The sequence below is a fragment of the Purpureocillium takamizusanense genome, chromosome 10, assembly GCF_022605165.1.
Source record: "Purpureocillium takamizusanense chromosome 10, complete sequence".
In the NCBI taxonomy this organism is placed as follows: domain Eukaryota; kingdom Fungi; phylum Ascomycota; class Sordariomycetes; order Hypocreales; family Ophiocordycipitaceae; genus Purpureocillium; species Purpureocillium takamizusanense.
Window position 1 is genome coordinate 227316 of NC_063077.1, and position 19946 is coordinate 247261.

At 33.0% G+C, this 19946-nt stretch overlaps 3 protein-coding genes across 3 annotated transcripts; 1 reads left to right on the top strand and 2 right to left on the bottom strand.

Annotated features, from left to right (window-relative positions):
- Positions 1-275: 275 nt before the first annotated feature.
- Positions 276-1982, bottom strand: JDV02_009587 (uncharacterized protein; the record flags this gene model as incomplete). Its single annotated transcript, XM_047991259.1, has 2 exons — positions 276-1042; positions 1121-1982. The coding sequence occupies 2 exons, from the start codon at positions 1980-1982 to the stop codon at positions 276-278; spliced, it is 1629 nt and encodes a 542-aa protein (XP_047847270.1).
- Positions 1983-4359: 2377 nt separating this feature from the next.
- Positions 4360-6030, top strand: ATF1_2 (Alcohol acetyltransferase; the record flags this gene model as incomplete). Its single annotated transcript, XM_047991260.1, has 2 exons — positions 4360-4454; positions 4542-6030. The coding sequence occupies 2 exons, from the start codon at positions 4360-4362 to the stop codon at positions 6028-6030; spliced, it is 1584 nt and encodes a 527-aa protein (XP_047847271.1).
- JDV02_009589 (uncharacterized protein) lies at positions 5872-7144 on the bottom strand. Its single transcript, XM_047991261.1, has one exon. It carries the CDS (start codon positions 7087-7089, stop codon positions 6097-6099), a length of 993 nt encoding a protein of 330 aa, XP_047847272.1. The 5' UTR covers positions 7090-7144; the 3' UTR covers positions 5872-6096.
- Between the last annotated feature and the right edge of the window lie 12802 nt (positions 7145-19946).

The window sequence follows — 19946 nt, forward strand, 5'->3', positions numbered from 1 at the left end:
GCATCGTGTCCCTGCCCCAGCGCCGCTGTAGACATGAGCACTCGCGTGACATCTCTATACTATGGGAATACATGAGCCAATTTGCAACAAGTCCAGATAACATATCGTGCATGGACGTCATGAAGTGAGGACAGCGAAGCGGTTACAGTCCTCGTGGTCTGCCACACGTCAACTAAGTTATCAACTACACCTGCTGACATGGAGTCGGGTATACATGCATTCATTCATGGTCCCATGGCAACCCAGTGCGTGCTGCGGACTCACTCTTCTGGTGCTCATACGAGGAGCATGACGGCCTCGCTGTCCGGGACAACCACCAAGGCAACACCGTTATTATCGACCTTGACCACGTGTTCTTCAACCTTGCCAGTGCGGAAATGTCCCTTGCCAAAGTCCACGCCGTGGCTCCACTGCTCTCCAGCCCACGAGACATTGTTGCTCGGCCCCCCAAAGTCGTATCCCATGGCCGCGACGCCCTTGTCCGCGCGCAGTCGCCGGACTTTGACCTGCTTGACGCCGCTGCCGACGTTGACCTGGAACGACAGGCGTTGCCTGTTCGTGCTCGCCGTTCCGTTGTAGAGCCGCATGTTGACGAGCGCGACCCGCCGCAGCGTACCCGACTTCTCGTCGTACATGGCGTACGCGCTCGTCAAGTCTCCTTGCGTCTTGATCTCCTTCACGGCCGAGGGGCTGCGCTTGCCGATGAAGTCGGCGACAAAAATGGCTGCGGGAAACGGCGCACGCACATGCGGCCCGGGGCTCGGCTCGCCGCCGGTGTTGTCCGGCGTCCAAAAGACACGCTTGGCATTGGGACGTCCAGCCAGGTTGGTGACTCGGGCCACGCTTCGCGCCATGGCCGCGAGGTTGAAGTCGACGGCCCAAAGCGTGTACCCAAAGCCGCCAGAGAAATGAATCTGGGCGCCTCCGAGGACAGCCGAGTCCTCCGTGATGGCGTAGTCGAGCTTGCGGTCGCGAGTGGCCTTGATGCTTGGAAGGTAGGGGCCGAAGCGTTCAGAAATGGCAGTGTGGTTGATCATGAGACCTGTTTGGGTCAGTGTGTGTCTGGATGGGCTTCCCCATGTTCTAGAACTCTAGCCGTCGTTCTGGTGGTCAGACGTACTTTGCATGGTGTGGTCCGTCCACGGATGGTCCCCGGAAATTTGATACCAGTGCTCCGCTGTCGTCGAGATACGGCCATTCTTGTTGAAGTTGGCGTCGAGGATTTCCTTGCTGGGGTATGTCAGCGTTAGAAGATCAAATAGCACAGCACTGCCCTTGATGCTCTTGCGCGTCTTTGGCACATACACTTGATATAGCTTGTTGCCTGTAACGGTTCCACTTGCCGTGTTTCCAGCTTCAAAGATGTTTGCCGCGCCGCCTTGCAGCTTCAACTCCTTCACGATGCTGGCCTGCAGGCTCAACGCCGCATCCACGTAGGCCTTGGCCCCGGCTCTGTAGATGAACTCCACCTCGTTCCCAAGTGCAATGGCCTGCACCCGCCTGCCGCCATCTAGATTCTTCCACGCACGCGTCACAAACGCCAGAGTGTTGGTCGTGTTTATGGGGTTCCCGAGCGGCGCCTGCACGATGAACCTTGCATCCTTGAAGCGCTTGTACCCATCGAAGAAGCTTTGGCCCAGCAGGTAGCTGGCATCGTGGCTGCCACACTTGCCGTGGAAGCAAACCTTGTCCTCCTTTTGGTGCGCGTCGAAGAGAAAATAGTCGCCGCTGGTGCCGCCGATGCGCATCACGGGCGGCGCGCTCATCCGTGCGGCGAGGGCGCTGACGAGGTTCTCGGAAAAGTCATTGGCAAAGTTGTTTAGGAAGGCCGACTCGATGCCGAAGCCAACAAAGTCCTTGGGAACCACGATCGCATCGTCGGGCTTGGTGGGGGGGATGGAGATGGACTGTCCATCTTTGGGGGCAATGACGGAGGCGTGCGCCGCGGCCCCGGCGCATGTAAGTGCTGCGGCAATCTTCATGATGAGTTCTTGCTGCGCCTTACTGATTTTGAATCGCGATGCTTCCCCCGAAACAGTGCCTTCGAGCCATCCTTTTAAATAGCCACATGCAGTTCGTGAATAGACGAAGGCCTCATATCGCGGCTGACTGACGATCAACAGCGCGTTAAGATGGCAGTGCTAAGCTGACTGCACATCATTGCCTCCTGCGTTGCACCAGGGCACACTTATTACAGTAGACTTCTGAACCCAACGCAAACGCTCCGAGCTGACCACCACCAACTGAGGCTCAATGAGCCCAGGATCTATACCCCTGAATGAGGCCCTCAGATTGACGCCAAGAATCGTCGATGTTGAGGCGGCAGAGTGGGCTGTATTCGAGGACGGCATCGGATTGGATAGTCCCTCCAGTGATCAGCCCGGCAGGTTCACAGATTGAAGCGGGCCGTCGGGAGCTGGACCATCGGGGGTCCGTTAGGTATACCTATCGTGGATTCGATCATATTCCTGTATCACGAAGCAGAGCTGCCCATCAGCCCCGGAATCGCTCAGTCCCACAACGATATATTATTAGAAACAATTATGCGACATGCTTCGTACTTTGCATGTCGTTTTGCATTGAACCTCGTGACAAAAGGAATTGTCCTTTCAATGACCGCATGTCTGAGACGCACGAGTCAAGCGCCAGTTCCCTTCCTCGCAAGGCGGTAAATGACTTCACCTACTCCTGCCAGGCGCTTTCGGGCGTTTTAGACATCCGTGTGTTTGCAGACTTGCGCATCGTGTCGTAACGTATTTGTTTGCGCTAGACCCTGCCGCCCCGACTTGGTGCATCTCGGGCGATACGACGCCCGGGAGTGACCCAGCGACCAGGACCGATTCGCACTTTCGGTATCGCAAACATTCGGGAATTCGGAGATACTCCGATGCAGAGGTGGTGTGGTGAACGGTACGGAAAGGGGCCAGAGACGGCGCTACCCGTTATCTGGTGCCCGGTCATAGAGCGCTTCAATGTTCTTATATGCCAACCTAGATACGCCAAGTGGTTATGTCCCCCGCTCCACCACTCGCAATTCACCGACAATGACATGGACATGTGTTCGATACGTGTGCGTTGAGGTAGTGGCTGGCTACGCACGTACTCGAATTCAACTGATAAGCAGGGAGCTCGCCCTACGAACATGAAGGGGGCGCGGGCGTGCTGGACTGGCAAAGCATCACGTATGCGAATTAGGCCAGCGGCTACTCTGTGTGAAGGCAATTGGAGTTTCATCACGTAAGGCACGAGCTAGAGGGTGAAAAGAGTTGTCGGCCCTTTATATATAGTCACTGCCGCTGCTCCAGGCGGTCATTGCGCGAGGGCGGGCGGCCGGCCGGCCGGCCATAAGGTCACGGCATCTCGCCCGAGAGCCCGGGGATCATGTTGCCTCAAACCGCCAACCTTGTTCAAGGGAATCTCTTTGTCTTATTGTTCCGCCCTGACGCACGCGCCCTTTTTTGTAGACACAAAGTTAAGCATAAAGCCGTGTAAATGCTTAGTCTTGGATGAAACGGTTACTATGGTGTCGTCCAATTGCTCAGTGCCCACCATGCGCCGGCGTGTAAGTGTTTAACGTCGAGTGAAACGGGCAGGCCAGTCCCGCCGCCCGCCATGGAGAGCTTGCACGGACATGTCACCGGGTTGGGCAGACTGCACTGGAGCCCGTCAAAGTTTTTTCATGCCATTATGTGTGTCATCTTGTGGCCTGTACTCTGGCAAAGATTGGCATCCTAGACGGGGGCCCGCCTGTTATGGCATGGCTGGCGGCTGGCGGCTGGCTTCAGTTGCCGAATTGAGCTCGGCCGCCGCCTCTTACGCATCTGAGCCCGCGGTGACTAAAGTTGGCAATGTTTTTTATTCCAATCAGTCGCGAGTAGACCGTAGCTGGGGACTGGCGACAAAGCTTCCATCAGTCTGGACAAGTCGCCACCACAAGGGCAATGGTACGTGCGAGCTTGATGTTCTCGCATCATCGCCGTCCCTCAGGATTGATGTCGGCAAGTATCCCGACTTCAAATGCCAATGGATGCCAATGGCACGTGGTCCAGCGTAGCACTGAGACGGGCAGCTTGTTCAAGGCACGACGCCATCTTGGCAGTCTGGCGGTTCGCAAGCGGCAGCTGCTCCTTTAGGCAAGGTAGTCGACATTACGAATCCCCCCCCCCCCTTCTCCGGCTACCGTAACCTTGCGACGAATTACATAGACTGCTGCAGCCGGCTGGTTCGGAGACAGGTGCCCTATGATGGCAAGTCCAATGTCTATTCCGTGACGCGCCTCCCAGGTTCTCTCTCATCGCGCGCGACCTCGAACGAGCTTCCTCCCCAAGCAAAGCGACGAGGCACAGGAGAGCGACCATCATGACGGTTCCCAATGGCGCCACGCCCGAGCGATATGGCGACACGAAGAAAGGCGCCGCCACCAAGCCCAGACTCATCCGCAAGCTGGGCTGCTTGTGTGTCTCTGCTGCCTACCCCCCTTCGCGTAACAGCTCTCCCTCTTCCCACATGGACCCGTCTTACTGACCGTCGTTGACCGCCAGGGAGCTCTACCAGGCATCGCTGCACGCCCTGGACATGTACCGCGGCACCAGCATTGCGTGTACGTACTGCATTCCCGGAAGGCTCGCCTCGTCGGGCCAGCAAGAGGAGCTCGAGGAGGCGTTGCACTCGGCCGTGGCGCGCACGGTTCTGCAGCATCCGGTGCTGCAGGTCGGCATCTACAGGGAGGCATCGCGCAAGCCGGCGTACCTGCAGCTCGACACGGTGGATCTGAGGCAGCATGTGGAGTGGAGGACGGTGGAATCCGAGGATGAGCTCGAGGCGATGGCTCGCGAAACGCTCATCGCGCAGATCGACACCAAGTTTGAAGACCTGGAGGTGCGTCCGGCGTGGCGCATCGCGGTCCTCCGGCGGCGGGACTCGCGGGCGCTTGAGGTGAATTTCGTCTGGCATCACGCGCTGGCGGACGGCATGAGCGGCAAAATGTTTCACGAAACGCTCCTGCGTCATCTCACGAGCGTCGTCGGCGACGGCCCCATGATACCACCAGACGAGAGCCGCATCCTCGACGTCTCCAACTCGGCAAGACGCTTCCCGCCACCGATGGAGAAGATGGTCAAGTACCCCGTCTCGGTCGGTTACACGCTCTCCACGCTCTGGCAGGATGTCCGACCACAGATGGCTGGCTCTGCGAGGCATCAGGTGCTCGCGCACTGGGCGCCGCTGCGACTCACGCCGCCCAAGACGGACATCCGCCGCGTACGGCTCAGCAACGAGAGGCTGCGCGTCGTCCTTGCCGCGTGCCGACGGCATAGCACGACGCTCACGGGTCTGCTCCACGGCATCGTCGCCGTGGCGCTCTCTTCGCTGCTAAGCAAAGGCCGGGCGGCCGGCTTCCTCGCCAAGACGGCGATGAACATGCGAGTGGCCACACCGGCGTCGGCCAGCCTCATACCAAAGGAGACGATGGCGGACATTGTGTCGGTCGTGGGTCACACATATGACCTGAAAACTACGGCTGGCATCCGCAGCAAGATTGAGGCGGCGGCGACGCAGGCCTCGGAAAAGGGCAGGCAAGTGACGCTTGCGGAGGTGGTTTGGTCGTCTGCGACTGCAGCCCGGGCAGACATCAAGAAGGCTCTCGACAAGGGGGTCAAGGACAACATCATTGGCGTCATGGGCTTCGTTCCAGACTGGCGGGACCACGGCCGAAGCGTGGCGAAGAAACCGCGAGAGTCATCTTGGGTGATCACGAACCTGGGTGTCATTGAGCGAGGGGTTTCGGATGCACAAGAAGGGGAAGGGTGCGATGACGGGGGCAAGTGGCACATCGAGGGGGCATCATTCTCGATCAACGCGCAGTCAACAGGAGCGGCGATTTCGCTTTGTGTGATTGCGGTCGAGCGGGGAGACCTGGTGCTGGATGTTTGCTGGCAGCGGGATGTAATAGACAGCATGGTAGCAGAGGGCGTGGCTCAGGTCATCGAGGACTGGCTGACATACTTTGGCACAGACAGGCCGACAACATGAGATGAGGGGGGGCTGACGGCGACAGGAAGCGTCAAGAACGAGGTCTGACGAGGTTCCGTCACCAGACTAACGCGTCTTGTCGAAGAACTCATCCCACGCGTCCTTCTTCCGCCGTATCACCTTGGTCACCTCCGTCGTCAGAGTCCCCTCGTCCAGCCAGGGCATGATGCGCTGCTCCAGGTCATGCTTCCAGTAGGGGCTCAAATCCCTCATGTTGCGGCGCACGGCACCGTCCACCGTGCGCACCAGGCAGCGCCCGTACGCATCCCATCGCGGCGCATTGGGCGTCACGCCGCGCGAGTTTCCCTGGGAGAACACGTCGCCGGGGATGATGGCCAGGCAGTTGACGTGCTGGGTCGCGCGGTTGATGCTGAGCTCGCGGGCCACGCCACGGCTAAAGGACAGGTTAAAGCCCTTTGTGGCACCATACATGGCGAGATAAGGCGTCCCGACGTGGCCGGCCGAGCTCATGTTGAGAATCAGCGACCGTTGGCCAGGACGCGAGGGCGTGCGGCTCAGCAGGGGGAGCATGAGGGCGGTGAGGCGGGCCATGAAGCGCGCGTTCTGGGCCATGACAATGTCCACGTCGGCGCAGGAATACGTCGACAAGTCGCGCAGCGGCGGCAGCGCAACGGGATTGCCACCGACGTTATTGACGAGAATGGACACGCGCAAAGAGTCCGAGTCCAAGGAGCGGACCAGCTGCTCCATGGCGGCAGGCGTGGCCGTCCTCGCGTCCATGACCACGGTGCGCACCGCCGCGCCGGGCGACGCCTCCTCGAGTATGCCCCTCGCGTCGTCCAGTTCATCGGCCAAGTGACCGAGCAGGATGACGCCGAAGCCGTTGCGGACGAGCTCCTGGGCGACGCCAAGGCCGATGCCCGCGCTGGCGCCGGTGATGAGGGCGTAGGTCGGGTCGGGGCCGCTGCGGCGATAGCGGGTGAGCGGTCGCGCTGGGAGCAGGAAGTGAAGAGAGACAAAGTCCCACACGGTGTACACGGCGTAGAAGAGTACGACGATACCAAGAGCGGCGAGCGCGTGGAGCACAATGCCCACCATTGTGCGCGTGTCGATGCGGGCAGCGGCGGGTTGTGATACGTGGTGGCGGTCGTACAAAGTATTTCCCAGCGAAGTTGCAGGCAAGTGCTGTACGTTAGTTACCAGTTGGTGGGTCCTACGGAAACAAACTAAGAGGCACACCTCTTAGTTAGCTATAAAATTGCGATATAGCTATAAAATTCCGATATACCGTTTTGCTATATAAATCACTACTAAAATGCTTCCTTTATATCTTTTAACGAGTATTATAATTAAAAGAGGGGCTATATTAAAGCTTACTCGCTAGGTATTAAGTTAGTAGTTAAGTAAGAGTAGTAATAGTAGAAATTAAACGACTATAGGGGTGGTTATATTATAAGAACTAAAGCTTATAGGTTTAAGCTTTTAGTTCGCTAGCTAAATAGGCTTTAATACCCTATAGTTTAAGCGCATTATATATATAACTTAATTTACTACCTAGGTTTATATATAATAGCGCGTTTATTATAATATTATTAACTACCCTAAGGCTTATATAATATAAATATAAATAGAGCTCTATATATATATATTTATATAAGTAATATAGGTATTATTTAAAAGGCCTTTTTATAGGCTTTTAACTATATATCTTTATGTCTTAATTAATATATAATTTACTAAGATATCGTAAAGTATTATAAAGGGTATAAAAAAAGGTTTATAATATTTACTACCCTTATATACTTTCTTTTAAAAAGATTTAATATACTTTTTTAATTATAACTAATAATACTTATTTTTTTTTAATATAAGTATATTATAATAATATAAGAATTACTTAAATATAAAAGCTATATAATTTTATTAAAGATTATAAATATAACTATTTAATATTAAGGACTATTTAATTAAGCTATAATAGACCTCTTAGCCTTAAAGATACTTTAGAATTTAACCTTTTATATAATAAGGTATTAAATTAAAGTATAAAAAAAATAAAGGATTTAAGATTATATTTATAATAAAGCCTTAAAAGGATCTTAAAGTTTACTATTATTTAAGAGGTATATTAAGCTTAATAATAAATAATAAAGATTTATAAAGTCTATTAAAAAAGTTTATATTTCTTACTTAAATAATAAATACTTAAATACTTAAATTAATTACTAAAGATTTAGCTACTTACTTTAATAATAACTATAATATATATATCTATCTATCTCTTTATTAATTATATTAAGATCGCTTAAATTATATTTACGATTTTATAATCCTTTTTCTTAAATCGTTAAAAGTATTATAATATTCTTATAATTTAAATCGCTTAAATTATATTATAATCTTAGCGATCCTTCCTTTATATACTTAATTATATAACCTTAAAGAGCCTTCTTATAGGCCCCCTTATCTTAAATTCCTTTAGTTATATTTATTAGCTTATAATAGGCTAGTTTATTTAATAGCTAATTAATAGTCTATAATATTATTCCCTTCTTTTTAAGGTATTTATCCTTAAGGTCCTTAAATATAGCTACTTTCTTTATCCCTTTATAAGTTATTATATATCCTTTATTTTCGCGCTCTTTATAATACTAACGCTATATTAGGTTAAGTATCGAAACCCTATAGTTATAAGGTATTTAAATACTCTATACTTATAGTATATATTTCTAAGAGAGGTATTACTTTTATACCTTATTTTTATTATTTCTAATTATAAGTTACCTATAATATTTTTAATTAATTATTATAGTATGCTATATATATTAAGTTAAGTCGGTTATATAATAATATAAATATAATATCGTTTTATAAATTTTCCCTTTTTATTATTAAGTTATATTAAGCTAATATAATAATAATATATAAGAATATAAAAGAATAATAGAAAACTAAGGAGGAAAAGTATAAGGCTAAAGAAGCCTTAAAAGAGGCTATAACTTATTTAATATAAATATAAAAATAAAAGAGGCTTTTAAAAAAGTATAAAGATATATTATTTTAATAAAGGATAAAGTTATTAAGAAAAGTAAAATAATAAAAATCTAAGGCTATAATTAATATATAATTATTAAGTACCTTAGATATAATCGATTAAGATATAATACTTAATAGCTTTAAGATACCTATCTTTAATAATATTATTAAATTAATTAAGGACTTTTCGCTAAATATAATTTAGGTTCTTAAGTATTTTTAAAGTATTTATAGCCTTTTTATTTAATAAGGTATTTAATTCTATCTTTATTTAATCTTAAGTCTAGTATTTATTTAATATTATATTTTTATTCTTTTTTTACTTTAATATTTATTTTAAGTCTTACTTTTTTAAATATTAATTTTAATAATAAAATATAAAATATAAGGTATATCCTTATAGTTTAAGGTAGTAATAATTTATAATTAGTTATTAAGATTTTCTTTATAATTTTAAATAGTTTAATTTTCTTTTAATTAAGTTTTTCCTTAAGTCTCTATAATAAAGTGCTATAATAGAACGTATATACGCGGGCCCAGGTAGAGAATTAGGGTACGTACGTAACGCCCCCGAACTATAGGGTATTAGAGCCCGTCTAGCTAGCGAACTAGAAGCTTAAACCTATAAGCTTTAGTCTTATAATACTATTACCCCTACGCTTATCTAACTATATTATTACTTCTCTTACCTAACTACTAAACTGATATCTAGCGAGTAAGCTATTATAGTCTCTTTATTTTAATATTTTATTAAAGGAGATATACTTTATTCCCCTCTTTTAGAGTTAGTCTTTTTAATCTCTTTTTATTTATATAATATTTTATTTTATTTTAAAGGAATATTTATTTTTATTATAAATAAGTATATATCTTTTAAAGACTTTATATTAGCTTTATAGCTATTAAACTATCTATTTATATTTATTATATCGTTAATTTTAAATTATAGCTATAATTAGCCTTAAATAATAATATATTAATAGCTTTATTATTTAAGCTATTATAAGCTTATTAAGCTATTAATAGTAATTTTACTTAATTATTTTATTTATAATTAATATAATATTATAAGTATTATTTAAGTATTTAATTAAGTTACTTAATTTACTTATCTATTTATAAGTAAAATACTATATATAAAGAGTACTTAACTTTTAATTATTATATTAAGCTTTTTTAGAAGTTCGATATAAAGAGCTTATTATTATAAACTAACGACGCCTAATAAAGAGGAAGGAATGTTATTAATATAGAACGGCATAGGATAGGCACCCTAGTTAATACCCGGCTAGCATAGGAGGCTTAATTACGTAACCTATAAGGTGCTTATTACGATTACCTATACTTACCTTACTTAAAGGTAAGTAAAGGTAAGCATATAGAGTATAGGTGATCAATAAAGAGATAGACGGATATATATACTATAGTCACTACTAGAGTAGATAGCCAGATCTTTAGTAATTAAATTAAGTATTTAGTCTATAATTGATTAAGTAGGAAGTATAAACCTTCCTAACGGACTTCTATAAATCTTATTACTCGTTATTAAGCCTGACTTACCTCCTAAGCGATAGCAAACCTTAGGATCCCTTTAAGGCTCCGTTATACTTATCTTAATCTAAGATTAATTACTTAAATAAGCTATACTAACTTATTATTACTTAAATAAATATATATATTAAGTCTTAAGTTATATTTAATTCCTTATATAATATAAAGTATTTATATTTTATAAGCTTTTTTATAATAATTAAAATATTATTATAAGTTATTTTTATTATTAATTCCTTTAATAAAAGTAACTTAATAATAAAGTTAAGTATAATTATATCCTATACTTTACTTTATAATAATATTAATTAAAGTTTCCTATAAGGTATATAATAATTACTTTTAGCTTTATTATATATATTATAATTCTAAATAACTTTTTATATTATATATCTTACTTTAAGGAAATCTTAAGTATTATATTAAAGTAAAAAGATATTAAATAATAAAATATAATCCCTTTATCTCTTTCTTTCTTCCTATCTTTACTTAATATATTACTATATAAAGATATCGAATTTTAAGTTACCTTAATAGTTAAAGGTTTAATTTTAACTTAATTAAATAGTCCTTAATATCGAATATTTATATTTATACTTAATTATAAAACTATATAATAATTTATATTAAAGGTAGGGTATTTATATTATTAAAGTATACTTATATCTAAAGTATTAAGTTAAAGTAAAAAGAATAAGTATTATTAACTATAATTAAAGAAATATAAAAAGCCCTCTTTAATTAAAAAAGCTTCCCTTTTTTATAATTATCTTTATAGTTTTATCTTTATAGCCCTTTTTTACCTTTAGCTATTTCTTTAGTTATTTTTTATTTTCTTTAAGTTATCTTCCTTTTTTTATATTTTCTTTTATTAATATATTCCTTTTTAATAATAAATACCTTTACTTTAAGAAAGAGCTATAATATTAAAGCTACCTTTATTATTATTTCTTTATAAATACTTTATTATCTATTATATTAATTTAACGCTTATTTAACTCTTTCCTTATTTATAAAGTCTTAATAATATTATTTATTAATTTATCTTATATAAAGGTCTTTTTTAATAACCTTTTATATTTAAATTAAAGTCCTTTTATAATATAGGATTTAATTAAATACTTAATTATAAGCTAAAAGTTATTATTAATTATTCTTAAAGGTAATAAAAAAAGATAAGTCTAGCTTAATAATATATTAAATATAATTTTAAGCTTATTTATTACTTATAAAAATATATTAAATATTATAACTATTATAGTTTATACTTTAATATTAACTATTTAGTTTATTTACTTAAAATATATAAAGTCTATTATATTAAATATATATTATATATTAATTATTTATTTATTTTAAATTTATTTATTATTAGTCTTTTTTATCTTTATTTATAAATAATACCTTTAAAATAGGGTTAAAGTATTTAATTATTTTTTAAAGGGCTTAAAGGTACCCTTTATTATAATCTTTAATATATTCTTAATTAATAACTTAAGCTATATTTAAGGAGCTATAAATAAGTATTATTAAGTTACCTCCTTTATAATAAGTCTATTACTTTACTTAAATAAGGTAGTTTATTAGCTTTAAGTTAATAGCTTTATAGCTATTTAGATTTTCGTTAGTAAAGCTATAATAGCTTAGGTTTTAATTAATAAAGCTATAATTATTTTATTTATAAATTTATTATTTTATTATAGTAACTTTATTCCCTTAACTTCTATACTTAATATATAATTATCCTTTTATTACTTTTTAAATAAGGTTACTTTAATTTAAAAATTATTTCTTATTTTATTACTTTATAGTTATTATCCTTAAATTAAGGCTAGCCTTTAAAGAGGTAATATAAAAGATAAAGGTATTTAAATTATAAAGGGTGCCTTTATAATTAGTTTTAATATTTATAAGGCTTTAATTATAATAATACCTTTAATTTTATTAATATCTCTTTTTATTTTTAGCCCTAGCCTATATAAGGTCTATATTCTTAAGATAGGAGCTATTAAGGGCTAAGTATTTTAAGCTATTTAAATAGCTATAAGTAATATAAAGGCTTCTTTTTTAAATAATATAATTTAGATATATATATTATAGATAAGATTATATTTTATTATATTTTTTAATTCTTTAATTTTAATATTATAATAATTAAAAAAGTCCTTTTTTATCTTAAGGAAATAAATAAAATACTTAATATTATTAAGATTAATAAATATTTAAAAACTAAACTTAATATTATTAAGCCTTAATTTATAATTATTAATAATAGCTTTAATAAAGTCTTAAAAAGTCCCTTAGCTTAATATTATTAAGTATATATAATAATTAAAGTATTAAATTCTTAGCTTATTTATAATTATTATTATAAGGATTAAAAGTAATAAATTAAATATAATCTTATATAAATTATTTAATTATTAAATAATAGCTTAATCCTTAAAATAAATATCTTTATAAAAAATAATATATAAGTTAATAATCTTTAAGGTACTTAAGAAATATTAATTAAAACTTATAATAATTCTTTATATTTATTTAATATAAACTTAATTTACCCCCTTAAGTAAAATATAAAATATAAAAGTATTAAATAGTTATATTTTTAGCTTTTTTATTATTTAATAATTAAAAGTATAAAAAACTAGAAATTATAAATATACTTAACTTTTATAAAGAATTAACGTTAATAATCAATAACTATATAGATATACTTTAAGCGCTTATAAGTAAGTATATTATATATTATAAATTATTTATATCTCTAATCTTAAATATAGTATATTAAGGCAAGAAAGATATTAAACTATAAAGTACTTTCCTTTCGTCCTTTTCCTATCCCTACTTAATATACTATAGTATAAGGACTCTTATATTTTAATTTATAAATATAATAAGAGATCTATTAAGCTTTAATTAAATAGTCTTTAATATTAGATATTTATATTTATAATAGTTTATAAAACTATATATTAATCCGCGGTAATATAGGATACTCGTATTAATAAGGTATACTTATATCTAAAGTATAAAATAGGGGTAAAAGAGTAAGTATTATCGGCTATAATTAAGAAAGTATAGCGTCTATCGTCTTTCTAGGAAGGTTCTTTCCCTTTTATAGCTATCCTTATAGTCTTATCTTTATTACCCCTTTTACCCTTAGCTATTTCTATTCTTAGCCCCCCCCCCCTTTCCTTTATCCCTTTACTATAGCTCTTTCCTATGCCTTCTCTTATTAATATAATAGCTTACTTAATATAGTCTTATAATTATATAATTCTTTTCCTTTATAAAGTTAATAAACCTTATATAAAATCTCTATTTATATTAATACTTATATATTTAATTAAGTTAAGTTTTATAAAGGGTATATATAAAGGTTATATTAATAAAGTAAAGGTATTATAACTATATTTAATTATTTAAGTTAGGCTTTATTTAGCTATAATTACTATTAATAATAATAACCTTAATAAAAAAGCTATAATAGGCTATAAAGTATTTAATCTCTTATATAATTATATAAAAGGCTTTATAAAGTTAAAAATTAATAACTTATTCTTTTTTATATATCCTTATTAATAATTTATTTAAGTTAATAATATAGCCTATTTACTTAAAACTAATAGCTATTATATCTTTTATTAAAAGGATATCTTTAAATTAATAAAAGTTAATTAATATTGATATATTAATAATATATTAAACTTTATATTTACCTTTAATTAATTTTTCTTAAGGTAAAATATAAGTATTTAATATTTATATAGCTCCTTTAAATTAAGGTTTATAATAGCTTTTTTTAAAGTAATAAAGAACTTATTTATTATAGCTTTTTTTTATTTTAACTTTTCCTTTAATACTTAAGAAGATCTTCCCTAAGTAAGTCTTTTTATAAAAAGCCTAAAGGCGTTTTTATTAATTTAATATTATTAAATTAATTAATTAATTTATATAATAAATAAAGGGTTTAATTATAAAAGAAAGAAAAGAAAAGGGTTTAAATAGTCTTTTTTATTATTAATAGCTAATTTAGCTTTTTTTAATAAGACTTTTTTATTATCTTTATTCCTTTCTTTTATACTATAAGTTTTTATTTATATAGCGTTTTATAATCTTAATTTATATATTACTTATATTCTTTCCTTTAAATATATAATTAATTTAATATATAAGCTATTCTTTATACTTAAGGATTAATTAAATAATCTCTTTTAAGTTATATAGCCTTAATATATTTAATATATTAAAAATCTTTAAAGTAATATATATTAAAAAAAAAAGAAAAAGGTAAGTTAATTATAATAATATAAATACTTTTTTTATATATTATATTCTTACTTTATCTTATTTTATAATATATAATATAAAAGCCCTTACCTTTTATTATTTTTAACTCTTTATAATTCCTTTCCTCCTTTTATTACCTTATTTTTTATATCTTTAAAAATAATTAAGTAAGCTTTTATTATAAATCTCTTATAGTTTAAGTTACTTAACTTATACTCTTTATATTATATTAATTAACTTAATAAGTTTATTTAATATTTCTTTTTATAGTTTATTCTTTAAATAATATATATTTTTATTTAATTACCCTTTTTATAAAGGTATCCTTATAATATTAAAGTCCTATATTATTTTTAAGGGATTTCTTTAAGGATATAAAAATATATATCTTTTTCTTTAAGGGAGATATTTATATTAAAGTTATTATTATTTAATTTAAGTTTTATAAAGGTAATTCTTAATTTCTTTTTTACTTTATTTAAGATTTCTTTTATTTCCTAATTTTATAGCTTTATAATAATAACTTTTCTACTATTCTTTATAGCTTATAGCTTATTTTTTAATTATTAAATTTCTTTAACTCTTTTAATTATATTTAAGATCCTTTTTACTATAAGCTTTTTAAATTAAAGGAGCCTTTTTATTAAATTTATTATAAAGATTATAAGCTTTTTATTAATTATTTTATAAATAAGCCCTTTATAAAACCTCTTTATTTCTTTTTTTTAAGTTAAATTTAAGTTTAAAATAAATAATATTATTAATATTTATAAAGTTCTTTATTACTTTTCTTTCTTTAATTTTATTATCTTAAGCTTTATTAAAGTATATTCTTTTTTTCTTATAAGTATTTATATTAATTAACGTTACTTTAATTAAATAGTCTTAATAATTAATTTTAATTATAATAACCTTAATAGATAATAATTTATTATCCTTTAAGTTATATTAAATAATAAGTTTTACTATTAATAAAGGAAGAAAAGTCTAGGGGTAAAGGTATTCTACTTTTTTTTAGGTCTACGCCCTACTCCTATATTACGCTAGCTATTTTTAGTACGTAAGTATAGGATAAGACTAGCGCGCTATAACGTACGCCGATATCTTAATTAAACTTTAATTAAACTATATCGTTATAACGTAGCGCTTACGCCCGCGCCCGCGTTAATACGCTAATAGGGCTTAATTCGCTCGAAAACGTATTTCCTTATAATATTACGATATTAAAGCGTTATTATTCCGCTCCGGGCTAAGCCTATACCTATAACCGCGCCTATAACTACGCCTATAAGGCGCCTATGCCTAAGCCTATAGCCCTATCTGCCCCTTCGCTAATAAGGCCTAATCTACCTAAAAAACGTATTTCTATTATTTACTTAAGATATTATAATATTAAGGACTCGTTTTTCCGGGCCGGGCCGGATACCTATACGTACTTAATGCCGTTACTACTATAGCTTATAATGCCGCTAGTTAGGGTTAAATAGCTACGCCGCTAGCTACCTCGTAATGCCTTATTTATTATCGTCGTCGTTATCGGTAATAATAGTCTTATTTAAAGGGCGTCGCGAGAGAGCTATTTAATAGTATTATAGGCATTATAGGCATTATAGCTAGCTCTATAGGTAGGTAGCTTTAAAAGGCGTTAGCTATAATATACGAATTAAGGTAGCTACTATACGCCCTATCGTAAGGTAGCTAGGCGCTAGCCCTAGCGGTAAACGGTATTTAGGTATAATAGGCTATATAGCGCGGGATTAATTAGAAAAAATTAAAAAGTAAAATACCTTTACCCCTAGACTTTTCTTCCTTTACTAATAGTAATCCTCTAAATAATATCGATCTTTATTATTTATTTAAGTTTTTATAAGTCTTTTATTTTTATAAAGAAGAGATTAAAGTATTCTTTTTTTTTAAAATAATTTTTAATTATTTTATATATTTAATTCTTTAGCCTTTATTATTAAAAATAAAAGGCTAATAAAATATTTATTAAATCTCTTAACTTAATAATATATAAATTAATATATTTTATTATTAAGCTTTATATATTTATATATAAATAATAATTGGATTATTTAGTTATTTTCTTTTATCTTAATTTATAAAGCTTTTCTTTTTATATTAAAGTAAGTAAACTTAATTTCTTTATTATATTTATACTTAAGGTATTTAATTAATATATAATTTAAGCTTATATAATATTAATAAAGGTATTTATACTTTCTTTTACCTTAAGAGATTACTTTTATTATAAAGTAATTAAATTAATTTTTTTCTTTAAAGGAGATTATATATATTTATATTTTTTAAAGTTTAAATAATATTACTATTTTATTAATTTATTAACTTATTATCCTTCCCTTTTATAATTATATATTAAAAAGCTATTTAATTTCCTTTAGTTATTAATTATTTTTTTTATATAAGGTTAATTTTAAATACTTTTAATTATTAAATTAGCTTATTTATCTTACCTTTAATTTACTTAAGGTCTTTTATATTATAAAGTAATTAAGATTTAAGCTATTATTTTCCTTAATTTATATATTTTAATATTATTTAATTTTATAGTCTTTATATATTTTAAATAAGTCTAATATAAAAGGCTTTTTTTAATTTAATATTTAAATATAAAGTTAAATATCCTTTAATAACTTTAATTAATTCTTTATAAAAGATATTAATTATATTTTAAAAAAAATATACCTTTTTTTCGAGGATCTTTACTTAAATATAAAAGGGTATAGCTATAAAGATATATTTAAACTATCCTTTACTTATCTTTTATATATTTAACTTAACTTTATATTATAAATAAATATATCATTTTAATTAATTTAATATCTTTTAATTTATTTATAATTTAATAATAAAGTATTATTTTAAATAAATATATATAGTTTTTATTTAATTAAAGTTTAATAAGTAATATTCTTTAATAAAAATTATCTTTATATCTTTTTAATTAATTTATTAATAAATACCTTTACTTTTTACATTTTTACTAATAATATATAACTCTTTAATTAAAATAATATTTTTTTTATAATTAAGTATATCTTTATTTTTACTTTAAACTTTTTAATAAAGTTTATTATATTTTATTTATTAAACTTTAAAACTATAAGTTAATAATAATTAAGGCTTAATACTTTAAATAGCGATTTACTTATTAATAAAATAATATAAGCTAAGGTATTATTATTAAGCCCTTTTAGTTTATTTATTAAGTTTATAATAAAATAATTAAATATTTTTATTTTATATATTAATTAATTTTTATTATAATAAATCTTTATTAAGCTTTTAAAAAATCTTAAATTATTAGCTATATAAATAAAGTAAATTAAATTATCTTTTTATAACTTAATTTAAGTTTATAAAAGATTTTTATCTTTCTTTAATATATTTACTTTTTAATTTAAAATAATTATAGCTATAATAATAAATATTTAACTTATTTAATTATTTTAAGTAATTACTTATATTATAATCTAAACTATAAAGATCTTTAATACTTTTTATTTATTTTTATTAAGTTTATATTTAATTAAGTTATTAATTATTACTTTATAATTATATAATTATTAATTCTTTCTTTTTTTATTAAAGTCTATTTTATTAATCTTTATTTTTATAAGTATTTATTATTTTTTATTTATATTTACTTAAACTTTATTTCCTTTTAAGTATTAAGTCTTTATTATAATATTAAGGCTAAATAAGCCTTTATTTAAAGTAAGGTTTAATATTTTATTTAATTATCTTTTATATTTTATTAATTATATTTTTTACCCCTTTTTTATTAATTAAGTATTCTTTTATTTTAATAACTTAAAGGTACCCTTAAGAGAATTTAGTATTTTTTAAAATATTATTTATATTTTAAAGATTAATTATATTAAAGTAAGAAAAATACTAAATAATAAAATATAATCTTTTTATCTCTTTCCTTTTTCCTATCTCTATTTAATATATTATTATATAAAGATATTAAATTTTAAGTTACTTTAATAACTAAAAAGTTAATCTAAACTTAATTAAATAGTCCTTAATGTTAAATATTTATATTTATACTTAATTATAAAATTATATAGTAATTTATATTAAAGGTAAGATATTTATATTATTAATATATATTTATATTTAAAATATTAAATTAAGGTAAAAAAAGTAAATATTATTAACTATAATTAAAGAAATATAAGGGGCTTTCTTTAATTAAGAAAGCTTCTTTCCTTTATAGTTATCCTTATAGTTTTATTTTTATAGCCCCTTTTTACCCTTAGCTATTCTTTTAGCTATTTTCGTTTTCTTTAAGCTATCTTCCTTTTTTCGCGCCTTCCTTTATTATTATAGTAATAAAGCTATTTCTTTTTATAAACTTATATAATAATTATATTTTAAAGATATATTACTTTCTCTTTTTAAGGTTTTAATCTTACAATACTTAAATTAATTATTATATCGTTTATTAAGTTAAGTCTTATATTCTTAATTTTATATAAGTCGCTATATAATAGGGCTAATATTTTATTATATATTATTTAAGTATCTTTTAATATCCTTTCGATAGGGTTAATCCTATTATATTATAGCTATAGTTTATTTCTTTAGCTTCTTTAAGTATTATCTTAATCTATCTTTATTAGACTTATAGGTTTAATAATTATTATTATAATATCTTAAATAATAAAGGCTTATATAGTTAAGGACTCTTTCTTTAATAGCTATATAAGCTTATTATTTAAGGACTAGTTTTTAATTTCGTTTCTTTTATTAATATTTATTTATAAAATATCTAGTCTTTTTATAATTATAATAGGTTTTTTACTTTTTATTATTATATAAAGTAGCGTTAAGGTCTATAAGTCTATTATAGTATCTATAAGCTATAAAATAGTATCGATAAGGTCTTCCTTAATTAACTTAAGATATATAAGTTTTAATAAAATATCCCCTTTTATTTCTTTATTTTAATCGATATTAATAATTATAATTATTAATTTTAATTACTATTTTTATATATTTACTAAATTCGTTTAGCTTATTAACTTTATTAAGTTTATATT

Excerpts from the sequence above, each read along its gene's own strand:
- JDV02_009589 (XM_047991261.1), bottom strand. The coding sequence starts at position 7,089 with ATGGTGGGCATTGTGCTCCACGCGCTCGCCGCTCTTGGTATCGTCGTA.